Source organism: Aquila chrysaetos, chromosome 5 (genome assembly GCF_900496995.4).
Source record: "Aquila chrysaetos chrysaetos chromosome 5, bAquChr1.4, whole genome shotgun sequence".
Lineage (NCBI taxonomy): Eukaryota > Metazoa > Chordata > Aves > Accipitriformes > Accipitridae > Aquila > Aquila chrysaetos.
The window spans coordinates 38,286,129-38,301,074 of NC_044008.1; the positions used below are offsets into that span (position 1 = coordinate 38,286,129).

Consider the following 14,946-nt stretch of genomic DNA (forward strand, 5'->3'; position numbering starts at 1 on the left):
TGCTTGTAGGAAGCTGGATTGTTTGAAGCACGTGTGCAGTACTGTATTTATGCATGCTGATTAGTGTGGACTGGTTTGTGACTACTAGTAAAATAATCTGCTTTAACATATTGCCTGATTAATGCATTAACTCCCCTTTTTTGGGTGGCAGTCTCTAGTGGTCCGCTTTGACAACAGACCTTCACGCTGTGTACGTGTGAGGCATCTTGTTTCCTTTAACGGACAATGACGCCTGGCTTCATTTTCAAGCATGTTAGTTCACAAATTATAGTACGTAGCCCAAAGAAATCTGTCCTAGTCCCAAAATACTATGCAGGCAGCCTTCAGTCCTTATTCTTCTGAGCCTCACAAATAGTCTTGATGCTGTATTGCATAGCAGCTTTTGTCACCTGTTTTGTCCACCTAAACATTACTTAGGATGCTGAATTATTTAATATTCCAGTATGCAGGGAAAATCAGTTTCTTCTCACCAAAACATAAACAGCTCTCTTCCAAGGGATGTTCCTTTTAAGTATTGAGCAAACCATTTCTCTAAAGGAAAAAAGTAGAAAAAATAAACATCTAGAGCAGTGAATTGGAGGCCTGCGTTTGGGTCAAGTGACTGCCTTGATCTCCAGATTTAATTGCCTTATTTTTTCCCCAGGTATAACTGCAGATTCTCTTTTATAATATTTGGTTCCCACTAAAGACACTGATGAGAGAGTGATTTCCTTTTTGTAGCTTTTTCTTTTAGGAAGTGAAGATACTTAACTATCCAAGATGGGTGAGCCCTTCCCCCTCTGTCTTTAGGTGCCAGTCTTGTCTTGTAATTTGGTAGCTGGTAGGAAGGTGATGAGTGTTAATGGGAACTTGATGCTCTCAAATTTCACGGGCATCACTTTCTCAGTGTCACAGTTTGGGTTGCGATTTGGGCGGCTCAGCTCAAGCCTACTTCAAAACCAGTTTGTCACGTACTTGGCTGTAGAGCTAAAAAAGAAAAAGATCCGTCTCTTGTGGCTACCAGAGTCTTTCCTAGAAACTGCTTCCAGGCTCCTAGGCAGCAGCTTGCTTCTCCTAACGTTGACATAGCATGGTACTACTTCATCACCTGGGCTAGCCAAGTGACCTGATGGCATAGTGCTTTGGAAGAAGCAGCACTCAAGATCTGTCTTCTACTAGCTTTTAAAACCTGCATTTAAATTCTCCAGTTGTTCATAATCTTGTGACTTGCAGCCATTTAAAAAATATTCCAAGGGAAGTGCTTCTCCTTTGAATGTCACCAAGTACAAAAAGGGTAAGCAGCATCTCAAGCTGACAGGAAGAACACGTAATAAGAAGGTTTAAGAGGACAAGTCTGGACAAGACCACCTCTAGGGAAATAGTACCTATGAACTAGATTTGTTGGCTGCTTAGAAGGAGGAGCAGCACCGTGGATTACTCCAGGAGGGAGTCGGAGGTCACGTGAAAGGGAATGATAGTGAATGTTTTATGAAATCCCAGGAGACATCTTTTTTTATTCTCTTACTTTTTGCACATGCTCCTGCTCTAGTTGAGTGACAATTTACTAGTAAGTGTTGAAGTTTATTCAAAGGTTTCTCGAGTCTTTCTCTGCTTGCAGTCTTTGGGGTTTTTTTCCTTTTTTTACCGTGGCACTAAGCCCTGTGGCTTCTCTTGCTCTGACTAGGGCTCAGGCTCATCATCCATGGCTGCAGGGAGTAACACAAAGTAGTGCTGAGGAAAAGCAGGGCCTGTGCACCTCTCTTTGGTTAGCTACTTCAGCTTCACTGCTGATAACCTGGTGTTTATTTGCTTCAGCCTCTTGTTTGCTGGCCAGGTCCACGGTGTCTCTGTTAGGCATCCCTCCTGCCAGGTGCATGTGCACTGGGGGGAACTCTGCTGCTCTGCCCTCTCTTCTTTCAAACTTGTGCTTCAGCTTTGAAACATTTGCTTAAATTTTTATACGGTCTCCAGGGATACACCTTTTAAATACATCTCATCAGTCACTTCAGGCTTGATGATGTCCTCAGCTGTTGGCCTGAGGCCAGCACAGATCTACCTGTTTGTCCTACACTTTCCACTCTTGGGAAGTGTTCCTCCCGCTGGTTGGTTGGGTTTAGGTGCGCTAAGATCCTCCTGGGTCTTAGGTGAATGCTGGATGTGTTGTCATCAAAACGGGGTGACCTGTAAGGAGTTTCACATGCAAGCGCAAAGTGGTTCTTCTAATAAAACAAACAAAATTCTAATAATTAAATTGCATAAAGTTTGCATCTGTTGGGGATAAAGAAGAAACTGTTAGCAAAAGTTTCTTATCTACTTTTCTGCAGAAAACCAAAAAGCCACCAACCCTCTCTCCAGTCAAGCAGGTGTGGTGGATGTTTCCTTCTGCACTGTACAGGTGAATCAGTGTGTGGAACTGGCTTTTGGTGAAATAAAATGTGGCTTTGTTTTATGTTGCAAATTTGAGTTAAAAAATATGTATTTTAGGCAGGTCGAGCTTGTGTATCCAATCTTGCTGCCATGCCAAGTGCTATGGTGCGTGTGACCTGACAGACATAAGTTAACATACTGTCAGTGTGTTTATTTCTATGCTGAAACCCATGGAAATGAAGCCGTGTAAAATAACTTCCTGAATAGATCTGAGCTTTCTCTTCATTTAGCAGCTAGAGGAGAAGAAATCCACTCCTGCAGTGGATTACTGCAGAGACCGCTGAAGTAAAGTATGAGGTGCACTTGGTAAAGAGAAATTTTAGCCCAGCTAAAAGTTTAAATGCCTTGCTTTTTGCAAAGAAACTAACTCACTAACAAACACCCTTTTATTTCTTCCCCTCATTCACCTTTTGCCCTCTCTTCTGTTTCTCTCGTGCTTCTGAATTTGTGAGCAGGCATCATCAGATCGCCGAGGGGAGTGGGAGATCCAGCCAAGCCGGCAGACTAATACCTCGTACCTGACATCTCATTTGGCTGCAGATCGGCACGGAGGATCAGTACAGGTACCTCTTCCTCCTGATATGTACAGCCTTGATGCAAGAATTTGTGTTAAATCCCCTGAATTCTCCTCAAACTGCAGTAACATCGTGGTCAGGAGAGCCATTTCACAAGCCAGTTTGGTCCTGTCCTGTACATAACGCTCAAGCCATGGTTTTGTGGAACCCAAGCTGTGATGGCCAACATCCTTGCTGTTACCATTTCAATGAAGCTTTTCCTCTGAGAGCTATTTTGAACTCAGAGTTGTCAAAGTGAAAACAGAAAGGAGTGTATAATAGCAGGTCTGTTCTATAAAGCACCCCTCTATCCCCATCTTGGGGATGCTCTTAGGTACCAAGAAGCAGCTGAAAGAGGGTTTGTTGCATATAAACCCCATTAGTGTTAGGGAAACAGTTGAGCTGTTCTAGTTCAGGCTTGATAGGTGAGGTTCTGGTTGAATTCCTCGTGCTTAATGGAAATCTAGGAGTGTCACACTGGAGAAATGCACAGGGGATGGCTGGTACGAGCAGGCTGTACAGCCACTTCTCCCTCCGGATGGAGGGAAGACAGGCTGAACTGTCACTGCAGCGTGTAGTGACCCTGTTCTCTTGCTCCCCAGTGCATTTGCATTTTAGTTATGGATCCAGTGGCGGACCAGCACCAGTGTAAGGGCGTGGTGGCTGCAAGTTGGATCTCTGGGTGATTGCACTGTGGAAGGTGGATGAGCAGAGGATGCGCAACAGTGCCAGACAGCATTAAAGGTGGTACTACAGCTGAGTTTTTAAATTCCTGAAAAGACTGCTTCTGTTTATGAAACCATGCCTACCTCTGGTTGTTACTCAGGCTCGATAAGGAAGTTTCTTGCGCTACTGTCAGAGTAAGATGGCTGGATGTACTAGAGAAAAGATGCGAGAGTCATTCAAGCAAAGAAGAACTGTCTAATAGTGCTGGCAAGGTGAACTCTTTGGCAGAGGTTTGCCTGCAAGAGCTGGCTCTAGTGCCACACACACCACTTTGAAGATTGGCTCTGGTGAAATGGGAATGAATTAGTGCCTAGAGTGGGACAGAGCTGAGCTGAGGTGATGGGTAGTGCAAGATGCCCCTGAGTGAAATACAGATTAGGTTGAAATTTTTACTTATTCCTGATACTTTGTTGGATTCAGTGTTTTTTTTGCTTGATTATCAACATTCCTTTTTTCATTTAAAGATATTTTACGAAGTAGCAGAGAAACTGAAAGATAAGGAGGAACTAATGGATGTATAGCTCTGATCTCAGACATGAGCAGACAGTAAACTGGAGAAGTGTCAAGGTCAAGTTGGACAGGGCTTTGAGCAACCTGGTCTAGTGAAAGATGTCCCTGCCCATGGCAGGGGGGTTGGACTAGATGATCTGTAAAGGTCCTTTGCAACCCAAACCATTCTGTGATTCTATGAATTCAGCACTCAGTAAGTACAGAGCAGGTGTTTATTCATGTTTTTTTATGTAAGGGGAATAGTTTCCTTGAACAAAGCCAGCGTGAGCTGTGTCTCCCCACAAACAGCGCTCTGCCAGAGTAGCTACAGCAATAATGCAGTCCTAGTCTGAATTTGACCGGGAGGGTTGCCTACCTGAGCAGTTTACAAGCCTATATGTGCCACCGTAAGCATTAAAATTCTGCTTATCTGCAGCCAAGAACAGGAAATCTTCTGCTGTGCATGGCTGTTGGGCTGCAGATGCTTAAGTTGTTTCTCAACAGATGCCCCAGCTCATGCTGAACCCTTGGGAGGTCACTAGCTTCGAGTGGCCGTTTCCTTTAAGGCAATGGTTGAATTTGCCACATCAAAATGAAGTGGTGGCACATAAAAAAAGAGGAGGAAAATCAAAGCCTTTTGTAAAATGAAATTTAACAAGTAGCTGAAGAAAGTGTGGGAAGATCACTGGGAATAGCACGATTAAGTGCTAGCGTTTTGCAAAGTTGTGTGGGAAGTGTGGGCGTCTGGAGAACCTGGGTGGGCCTACAGTGTGATGAGTCTGGGAAGGGGTGTGTGAAGAGAACCCAAGGGGTTGTCACTCGAGGAGAGCTCTGAAAACCACGTGAGCTGAGTCCTGACCTGACTTGGCAGAGGCTGGCCGTGGGACTTGATCTGGAGGAACAGCAGTTGCTGGTAGAACGGAAGTATTCAAAACGAACATGGATAGATGCACTTAATAGTGAAGGGACATCTGCTTCAATGGCTTCCTTCCCTTCATCTCCGGTGGTTAGGTCATACAGAGCCACCAAGAATACTGGGTATCTCCCCCATGGGAGATACCTCCTTTTACCTTGTAGAAAGGTGAAGAGGTGGAGTGGGAGGGGGAACCACACATCGTTACAGCTCTGGACACAGGAGCAGCTCCAGATGTTCACAGCAACATGTAGGAGCCTGTCCTAACTTCCAGATGGAATGCGGAAGGGCCAGCCAAACTTCGGTTCCGTACAGGCTTCTTTGGCAGTTGTTGTGGCAATAGAGCAATGATGAATTATCCAGAAAATTATGTGCTTTCCTGGCAAAAGCAGAGCTGCTGGCAGCTGGGGATCTGGATGGTCATCCCTATAATGGAAATGCTGAAGCAAGCCATAATGGCAGCTGTGAAGCAAAAAGAGATGAGAGACCGTATCAGTAGCTTTTGGGTGAGGACATAATTCCAGAAACTGGCTGTGTAAGGGGTGAGACACTGGTGGCTCTTGAGTGACTTCTTCCCATGGTACTGGCAGGCAACAGGACTGAGTCGCTTGCCTGTAAAAGTGTCAGGAGAAAACAATCAACATAATACAGTTTGTGTGCGTATATAGGGCTGTCCACTAGTCTTCACTCTAGTGGCCACGCGTCCCAAAGTGGCGTAGCCTCCCAAAGACAAGACAACCTGTGCTGGGCACAGGAGTGTGAATTAGTGAACACACAGTCCCTTGCCTGCTGTTCTGCTTTGGATGAGCCAGCTGGTCTCTCCAAACCAGGCACATGATTCAAAGGCATCCAAGGAATCTGACAGCGTGCTAAGAGGGTGCAAAGAGACAGGAGCTAACAGTAGTTATTCCGCAGATTTCCCATTCCCACAGCATCCCTTGTCCAGGCAGGTGGAGACACATCACGTGCAAGGGGACTTCATTAACTGGGCATTCATTTGTGTTTCAGGTGGTTAGCTCGACCAACGGGGAGCTGAATGTGGATGACCCGACGGGAGCACACTCCAATGCGCCAATAACAGCGCAGGCGGAGGTGGAGGTGGTGGAGGAAGCTAAGTACGTTTGCTTTACAAACAGGCTTTCCACTGGTGTGGTCATTAATCCTCCTCCTGGGAAACGAGTGGGGATGTTTACCTGCGGTGAAGTACTCGATGCTCGTGTCCCATGCCCTTTTCCTTGCATATTGCTGCTTTTGTGCATGGTGCCTTCAGTGCTGCTGCTGCTGCTTCTTTTTTACACTTGTCATGGCTGGAGAACGTAACTCTTACTCAGAGCATGTATTGCAAGATAGACAGTAGCACAAATACCAAAATAATGTGAATTGATTTCAGGAATCCCGGTGAGCATCCCTGTTCCAAAAGGAGAACGTGCTGTACTCTTGTGCTGAGAGTGTAGGAGTAGCTTGAGCACAGCTCAGTGAAGAGATTGTTGGTCTGAAAGTTAACGCTTTATTTCTGGCTGCAAGAAGTGGATGCCAGGTATCCACAATGGTCCTAAAGTAACTCTTGCAGGGATGGGTAGCTCTTTCTGTGAATTCTCTTGGTCCAGCCCAACGGAAGCTGAGCGAGAGAAACCAGAAGCAGCCCTCCTGCTTGTGGGGAAGAGCGTGCTCCCTCTGAGCTGACCTCTCGTCCATAGCTTGTGGTCAAGAGTGAGAACCGATATACAAAGTTGCTGCTTTGACCATTTCAGCCTCCTTTGCACACGTGCTGCATCTGGCACAATCATGTCACCTTTTGCATGATCCTTAACATGGGACCCTCTCGCTGCCTCTGAACTAGACCAGGACCCTAGAAGGTCACAGTGTAATCCTGACACTCCCTGTGCAAGGGGTAAATAGGCCCCGGGGCTGCCTTTGAACTGGTCAGTGCTGTGACGTTGACCAACTGCCTGGTTATAATTTGACTGGATGACACTGGTGTCACTTGTCCCACATTGTTTGTCTTGGCCTTTGTGGGAACTTCTGCTAGGAATGGCTTGTGGGAGGGTGAAGAGGAAAACTGGCAGGCGTGAAAAAGGGTGTGTTTTTGGAAAAGGTCCCTAGGTATGCGTCAGTCTGAAGCCAGTGCTGGTGGTCATCCTGAAGGTCTTCTGTCTGTTCCTCTGTCCCTCAGGAAGCACTTGTGCGTGATCTTGCTCGCTGGTAGCTGGCCTAGGCATGATCCTGGGAGCAATGTGCCTGAACAACAGACAAACTTTCTCCTCCCAGCCAAAGCAGCGAGCCTTGGTTTTGGTGCAGGCTCCTCATCAAGTATGGCGGGGTGGGGGAGATCTTGAGGTGCAACTTGCGGATTGGGCAATATTCCTCTTAGATATGGGTAGTGTGGCCTGCAGAGACCACCAGTTTGGCATCACAGGCTCTGTCTTGGTCAGACTGAAGTGGGTCCCCCCCAGGCATGTGGCTTCGGGTTGCTCCTAGTATGGGGCAAACTGCCACCCTTAACAGTCCTCGATACAGCAACCCAATGCAAGGAAAAGCCAGCTTTTAAGATGGGATGACCTTCAGCCTGTTTTTCTACAGCACCTTGTTCAGCAAGGCCAGGGTCCAGACCCCACACCCGTGTACAGGGGAGATGTCATGACAGGTGAAAAGGAGCGTGCAAGAGCCATGTTGCCCAAGCCGTGCCTCGCAGTGCATGGAACTGTTCTGTCTCTCTCCAGCCCTTGTTTGTGTGGTCCCAAATTGGTTTTGGAGGTGCTTGGAAGCAGAGCATAAGCTGCTTTGCACTGACAGGTTTGGGGTCTCTTGTAATTCCTAAGTGTAGTCCGCTTCGTTCCTCTCACCACAGGGAGAGCTGGCTTCATCTTCCCTTGCATCTATGATCGTAAATCCCCTGTTATATGAGGAGGGCAAAGGACTTTTGGATTCTGCTCTGCAGTAAAGTGGGACAGAAAGAGCTAGAAGGAGCTGGAGCTGGGGCTGTGTGTTTTGAGACGAGATGCAATAGCAGAAAGGTCTTTCCCTGGCACTCCCAGCAGGCAGAGGAGCTGTGCAATGCTTCTGCTTTGGGGTGTGCTGGAGATAAAACTCCTGATCCCGGCCATGGGTTTTGCTGAAGGGCAGGTCCCAGGCGTAGATCCGTGATCTGGCCCTTCTGCCGCTGGAGCTGCAGGGGACAAGAGCATATTCCTCTCCTGGTGGCCCAGAGCCTCTTTCTGATCCCAGCCCCAGATAAGAACCTCATGGGGCCGCTGCCTTCATGGAAAAAAGGGGGTGTTTGTCAGAGGCCTCGAGACTCTGGAGAACATGGCAGTTCTCAGTGGCGCCATGGCAAGGGTAGAGGTGGTGTGAGGGCTGGGGGGCGGGCGGTGGGCAGGCATGGTGTGTGTCTGCCAGTCTGCACTGCATGTTTGCATGGCTGCAGTGACATGCTTTCATCCCACCTCTGTGAACTAATTGCTCTTTCTTCCTTTCTGTGTTTTTTCTCTACACTCTCTGTAGCTGCCTGAAAATGCTCAACTTGTGGTGAGTCCCTCTCTCCAGTCCACATGCAAGGGGGAGCGGACCAGACTAGACTGGGGTTGGCAAAATCAAACCAACCAAACCCTAAAAAGGCACAAAGTCAAAGCCAACCCAGAGCTGTTTTGATTTTAGGACCATGCTGAGGACCACATGCAATATTGGGGAGGGTGCGGGCTATGTCTGAGCGGCCACATTAGGCCGAGCAATTTGGCTGATCTCTGAACCGATGGATGCAAAAGACAGATTTTAATCCTTTTCTATTCGGCTTACCATCTCCCTCAAACTGTTATGTCCATGAGCAGATGATGTCTAATGGAGTTGGGCAGAGTCGGGAGCAGGCTTGCCGAGCATCTTGCAGGAATTCCTCACACAGACAGTTACAAAGGGAAAACCCTGCGCTGGATATCAAGGGGAGGGGGCTAGTCACTTCCTGGGAGAGTTTCCTCTGAGGAAGCACGGGCCAGGGCATGTATCATTAGAGAGGATGGAAAGACATGGCCATGGAGTCCTTGTTAGTGACAGAGCCCCAGCTAAAGCCTCTGCTTGGAGAGGGTGGGTGGGAGATGGCTGCTTTCCAAAAACACTGCAGCTGCCAGCTGAGGGTGCAGGTGAACAGGCCTCTCCAGGAAAGAAGGGGTGGAGGTGTTGGGATTAGCATTGCTTCAAGCTGAGCTCAGGCATATGTAAGGTTTTATCAGGGTTTTGAAGCCACAGCTGTAGTGTCCCGGACTCAAGGTGTCCCATGGAGGTGTTCCCTCCCTCTTTGTCCCTTGGGGAAACCATGTAACCAGTAAGCAGAGGACCAAGTGGAGACTTGGATGAGGAGTTTGTAGGTCCCAGGGAGGGCTGATGGGTGGGAATCGCTACGGAGCGAGGTGACAAAAGCCCGTGTGCAGTGAGGAATGTCCTTGTTGGATGGGAGACTGACCGCCTCTGCCCTGCTCTCCATAGGCATTGCCTCCAGTACCTCTGGCATCTCTGGCTTCTCTGTATGTCGTAGTCTGGGGCTGTTCTCTTGGGCATTGTCTGCATGCAGAGAGATCACGTTCTGTAATTGTCAGCCTGCCTTATTCTTTTATTTTGGTGTTTTGCCTCTGCCTGTCTGAACTGCCAGGACTTCCTTTCCTGAACCCTTCCCCGGACCTCTGAGTAACAGCCTAAAAAGACAGTCATAAGGAAAAACAGCCAGAAGTTAGTCAGCTCCCTTTGTTCGGTGCCCAAGGAAACAAGTGCTGCTCAGCCCTCTTCTTCCCTTACCCGCTGCATGTGAAATCATAACTTGTGCATTTTCCATCCTCTCTCCCCATAACATCCTCCCCCTTACTTACCATTGCCCAAGTCATGAAGGAAGGTGGCTGCTGTGGGAGAAAAATACTGTGACAGGTTAAAGCAGGAGAGGGTGGCAGGTGGCCCAGGACAACAAAATGCAAGCCCAGTCCTGGGGTGGGGGGGTTAAATGTGCCAGTCGTGCGCAGGAGCCTGGGTTGGGTGGTGCTTCAGACTGCATGCTGCAAACGTCAGGCTAGGTGGGTAGTGATGGAGTTGTCACAGGTCACTCAGCCCGTGTTCCTGCAAGGACAAGTACTTTGCGTTTTTCATCTCACCTCCAAACTGAGCCTGTTTAGGAACCTAAAGACAAATCGTGGACATTAAACTTCCCTTGGCCCTTAGTCCGTGCAGGCCAGAGGAACATGTGGTGGGAGGTGGCCCTCCTCTTGCTGTGGTTGTTTGAGATCTCCATGTTGTAGGGGGTTTTGGTCTCCCCAGCAGATTATCTGTGCTGGCAGGCTTGGCTCATGGGGGGCTGGTGGTCACCCGTTGCTTTTGCACCCTGTAGTAAGGCTTGTGCATCCAGGGGGTGCGAGTGAGAACAAATCTGTTCCTCCAGCTCTGAGAGGACAGAAGTGTAATGCTGACATTTCAGAGCCATGAAGGACCCAATGGAAAATAATTTGGAGAAGTTGTTACAGCGTTTTTGAACGCTTTTGGTCTGGCTTTTGGTAAAAGATGCTTGTAGGAAAAAATGGTCTTTGCATGCTCACATCTGCTCTTGCTGCTTAGCCAGGCATGCCTTCCACCAGCCTGAAAAAGTAGTCTTTCAGCATCACCTGGGCTTCTCTGGAGATGGCTGTAACAGCAGGAGAAAGACATGTAGGTCAGGAGCAGAACTCGCACAGAACACACTTCTTCTGTGCAGAGGATTCCTGACAGTGGGCTGAGGATAGAAAGGTAGATACACCTTAAATGCCAAGTAATTCTGTAGGAAGCCAGCAGGACCAGAAAACCTGGGCGACCGCTTTCAGTGTATCCCACAAGTGAAACCACCACTCTTCACGGTTCAGCTGCGATGGGTGTTTTTCTCCCCACCTCAGCCTCCACTATCCATCCTTCTTGCTTCCCCTAATCCCCGGGTGCTGTGCACCTCCCTCGCATCGGATGGGGGAAGAAGCAGGGGTTCTGCATACTGGCACTGAATGATTTATCCAAGGTGGAAGCTCTGGTTATCATGAAAGGTTCAGTAAAGAAACCTGGTCCCTGAGCCGAGATCTCTTTGGAACTTGTCTTTTTAGTGAACGGTAGTGAAAACCATGTGTCTTGTAGCTGGGAAGAGCAGCCAGGGCTCACAGTCCCAGTCCGCTTCCTCCAGGATTCGGACAGAGGGAGTGAAGCATCTGGATCCTTGGTTTACTTGGTTTCCCAGATGGCTCCTTGTGTTCCTGCCCCAGTCGAGCCTTGGGAGGGAGACAGCCCGGCGCTCAGGGGCTGCAGCCCACTGTCACCCACAGCCTTTGGGCAGTGGGACCCCACACTGTGTGGCTAACTTGCCTTTGCTGGTCTACCAGTCTGGGCTGGTGGTGTCAACCATCCACCAGCATCTGCTGACCTTGCTGACTGTCCTGTGGGACGGCAGGTCTGTCTGGGCCTTGGGCCGGGCGCACGGAGGTGCTGTTGCATGCAGCTGAGCAGAGGGAAGCCCGGGGTGGTGGTGAACCTTCTCGGGGTGCTGGGCGCGGGGCTAACTCACCTTGTCCTTTGTGCCCCAGGTGCTGCTGCTTCTTTAAGAGGAAACGGAAGAAGACGGCTCAGCGTCACAAGTGACCGGTGCCTCCTGGGCCTTGCAGGAACCACCACGCCTGCAGCTCCTGCCCTGTCTCACTGGAAGGGGCTTCTCTTTAGGGGGGAGGAGGAGGCATAGGAGGAAGAGAGAAAAAAAAAAAAAGTGACATTTTAAACCAAAAAGAGAAGAAAACGTTCCAAAACAAACCACTCTGGGGTGGATCTGCTGAATGGTCTCCCTCGTTCACTCCAAGCCTGAAGCTCCTTTTGGGACCAGGACTGTGGCTGGCTCAGGTCTTGGTCGCCCTGGGAGGGGGGCTGGCTGGCTGACCCTCCTTCCCGTTGTTTACGGCGAAGGCATCGTTCACACAAACCTGAGGACTGTGCTTAGTTCCTGCTCACTTTCCTCCCCTCCCTCCCCTGCGCTCTCTGCTCCTCCGTCCTCCTCCCTCCTTAATTACGCGAAGAAGTACCGTAGGCTCGATTGGCTGTCGAGAGGGCAGGAGGATGCAGTGCAGGCAGGAGAGTTGTGTGGGAGAAGGGCCTGACTGCTGCAGCAGTAAGAGACCAGTTCCCTTTTTGGCTCCTTGGGAACAGTTACACTGTAATGTGCAAGCTGTGAGAAATTTGCAATCTACTGTTCCAGTTAGGTTTTTTTTCCGGCTCCCTTGACACCTCCCTCCTCTGACGGTAACAGAGCAATGTGGATTGTTTTAAAGAAGCTGACGTCGTTGCACTTTTTATTATTTTTAGCATTTACAGATGCACATTGTATCTGTGGATCTCTGCATGGCCACGCGGTGCCAGCGCAGACAGACATTCAGCTGGGAAGACGGTGGGATGCAAAGAATGCCCTCGAGTGGGGATGTTGACAACATCCACACAACCCTCGTGCCAGTCTGGGGTTCCCGATGCCCTCCTTGGGCCACGCGCTGAGGAAAGCATACTTGAATTTTCAATCACCCTTTCTAGCTGCCGGTGAATGTCCCTACCATGGTTTCCTACACCGTGCCTGACCCAACTGGCTGGGAGACGCAGGGCTGTAGCCTGGTGTTGGCAGGAGGGAGCAGCATCAGCTTTGCTGAGCTGGAGGAGTTTGCACTGGCTTAAGAGGTAGGACCTGGATTAAGGTAAATGGGAGGCAGCCGTTTCCCAAAGCGTAGGCATTTCTCGGTGTGGGCAACTGGGCAGCCTTCTCAAATCCCTCCGGCAGGGTGGTTGTGAACATGTACCCTCTGTGAGAAAACATTAGCAGGAGCAAAGCTTCCCCAGCAGGTGAGAGGATACTTCGCTGCCTTAACACTGATTTCATCTCCAGATGGTCAGATAGGTTTGACTGGAATAGCCTTCACGTCCTCTCTGCAAGCATGGGTCTGGGGCACGTGGGACACCATCCCACCCCACAGAAGCCACGGTTCTCATGCACTGCTTTTGAGCCAAACCAATAGCTAGCAAAGGGCTTGGGGCACTTTGCACACATGTAAAAAAAAAAAAAAAATCTTGTGTCCGGCTGCAGTGTCTCCAAACTCAGAGGAGGTCGAGGCTGCCTGGGGGTTACCGTAGGCATGGCAGGGCTGTTGGAGAACTGGAGCAGCTTTTGGGGAGGTTGTGAATAGGTTCCTTATACTTTGTCTTTCCATGTGTGACACCTTGACCAGGCTGGGACTGTTCACTTGAGGGACTTCGCTTGTCATAAACTCGGGCCTGGCTCACCCCCAAAATACTGGAGAGCACGAAGGGAGGAAAGGGAGAGACTAGATCTCATTATCTTTTATTTTTTTTAATGATGATCTGCGTAGCTTGGAGTTCATGGAGCGGCACTCCTGGAAGGTTCGGTTCCCCTGGCTGGGCAGAAGCGGGCTTAGAGGGCAGTAGATCATCCTGGACAGGGAGCTTCTGGGCTTGCTCTTCATGCATCCCTAAAGCAGGCAGATGCTGGTGTGGTGCCACGGCACAAAAGCCTTGCTTCCTTGCCGGGATCCCCGTAGGGCATCTCTTTGCCATTTTCCGTTGCATTCTCTCCACGCCTTATCCCGATGAGCACGGCTGAGGTGCAGAGCTCTTCGCTTGCGCGCCCACCAGGAGATGCGTGCACCCACCTTCTCGTTCTGCAAAGCGCTTTCCTCGAGCCATACCATGGGCCGGGGCAGGAAGGGGACCGCTTACTTCCTGCAGGCACATGCCAGGGCGCTTTGCCCTCTTGTCCCCTCCTGCCAGAGGGAGGACAGGGACCATGGCCGCATTCCACCCTTCTCTTTTCGAACTCCTCCGCTGCCTGTGGCTCCCAGAAGCCCGGTGTCTCTGGCACAGGCGTTCACCTGTCTGCTGTAGGAAACCATGGTTTGGCGTCTTGGGAGGGGGGGAAAGGGGCACAGGCGCTCCCTGTGGAGCGGTCCTGCCCGCTGCAGATGGAGCCGGGCCCTGAGACACTTCTGTTGCTGCCCTCCCAAGCCCCACTAAGTGCCTGTCACCAGAACTCAGTTCCTTCTGCATCTCCTGCCGTGTTTGGTCATTCCTCGCTGCCTCCGGTCAAGGAGCAGCTTGTAGTTGCAGCATATGTAAGTGTTTGCAGGGTGAGGGAGGGCGGGGGGGGAAAGGGGCCATCTCAAGAGTTTTTGTTCTTAAATGTTTCTTTTTGTTTTGTTTTGTTTTTTTTAAAGTGAATGTATTTGATTGTTTAGAAACTTTCCTGACCTTGTTTTTAAGTGGGTTGGTTTGAAAGCTATTTCACGGTGACCCACTACCGCTTCTCTCTGGAGATACGATGTTCTTTTAATCCTACGATGATGTGTTTGTAGGGGAGGACTGTCCCCCCACAGCATGCTGGTAATGCTCACTTGTACCAAGCCCTCTTGCACTATAATCGTACGTTGGACTCTTCAAAAGGGCAAAGATGTGGGGTGGCTTTTTTAAAAAAAAGAAAAGGAAAATAAAGCAGGTTAACAGCAAGTGCTGTGCTTGAGGAAACCGCTGTCCCCAGGGAGCTCAGAGGTGACTAGGAGACAAGCCAGACTGAGCCAACCATGCTGTGGTAGGAAGAAGGGCATTAAGCCTACCTGGGCAAACTCTCCTCTCCTCGCCAGAAGTCGTTAGCAGCTGGGAGACCCCAGGGGTGCGAGGGGAGGGCTCTTGGGCCCGTGCGGCAGGGGGCACCCAGCGCTGTGCTGGCCTCCCCAATGTAGCTCTCCCACGGTGTGGCCCACCAGCGTTGCGATGCAGTCTTCTGAGGTATCAAGTGAGATGATTATTATTTTTTTTTCAATAAAACATTGCACTGCT

The 14,946-nt window shown here is 49.7% G+C and overlaps 1 protein-coding gene across 6 annotated transcripts in view; it reads left to right on the plus strand.

Moving 5' to 3' along the window:
• CSNK1G1 (casein kinase 1 gamma 1) overlaps nucleotides 1–14,946 on the plus strand; it is a 110,337-nt gene extending 95,391 nt beyond the window's left edge. For 4 of the 6 annotated variants that reach the window (XM_030013393.2, XM_030013394.2, XM_030013396.2 and 1 more), the window contains 4 exons: nucleotides 2,862–2,969; nucleotides 6,097–6,203; nucleotides 8,590–8,613; nucleotides 11,655–14,946. In XM_030013393.2, coding sequence (XP_029869253.1) covers nucleotides 2,862–2,969; nucleotides 6,097–6,203; nucleotides 8,590–8,613; nucleotides 11,655–11,709 — 294 coding nt within the window. In that variant the 3' untranslated portion in view covers nucleotides 11,710–14,946. Of the gene's footprint in view, nucleotides 1–2,303; nucleotides 2,375–2,861; nucleotides 2,970–6,096; nucleotides 6,204–8,589; nucleotides 8,614–11,654 lie in introns of all 6 variants that reach the window. The other 2 variants (XR_003923279.2, XM_030013397.2) reach the window with 2 other exon arrangements.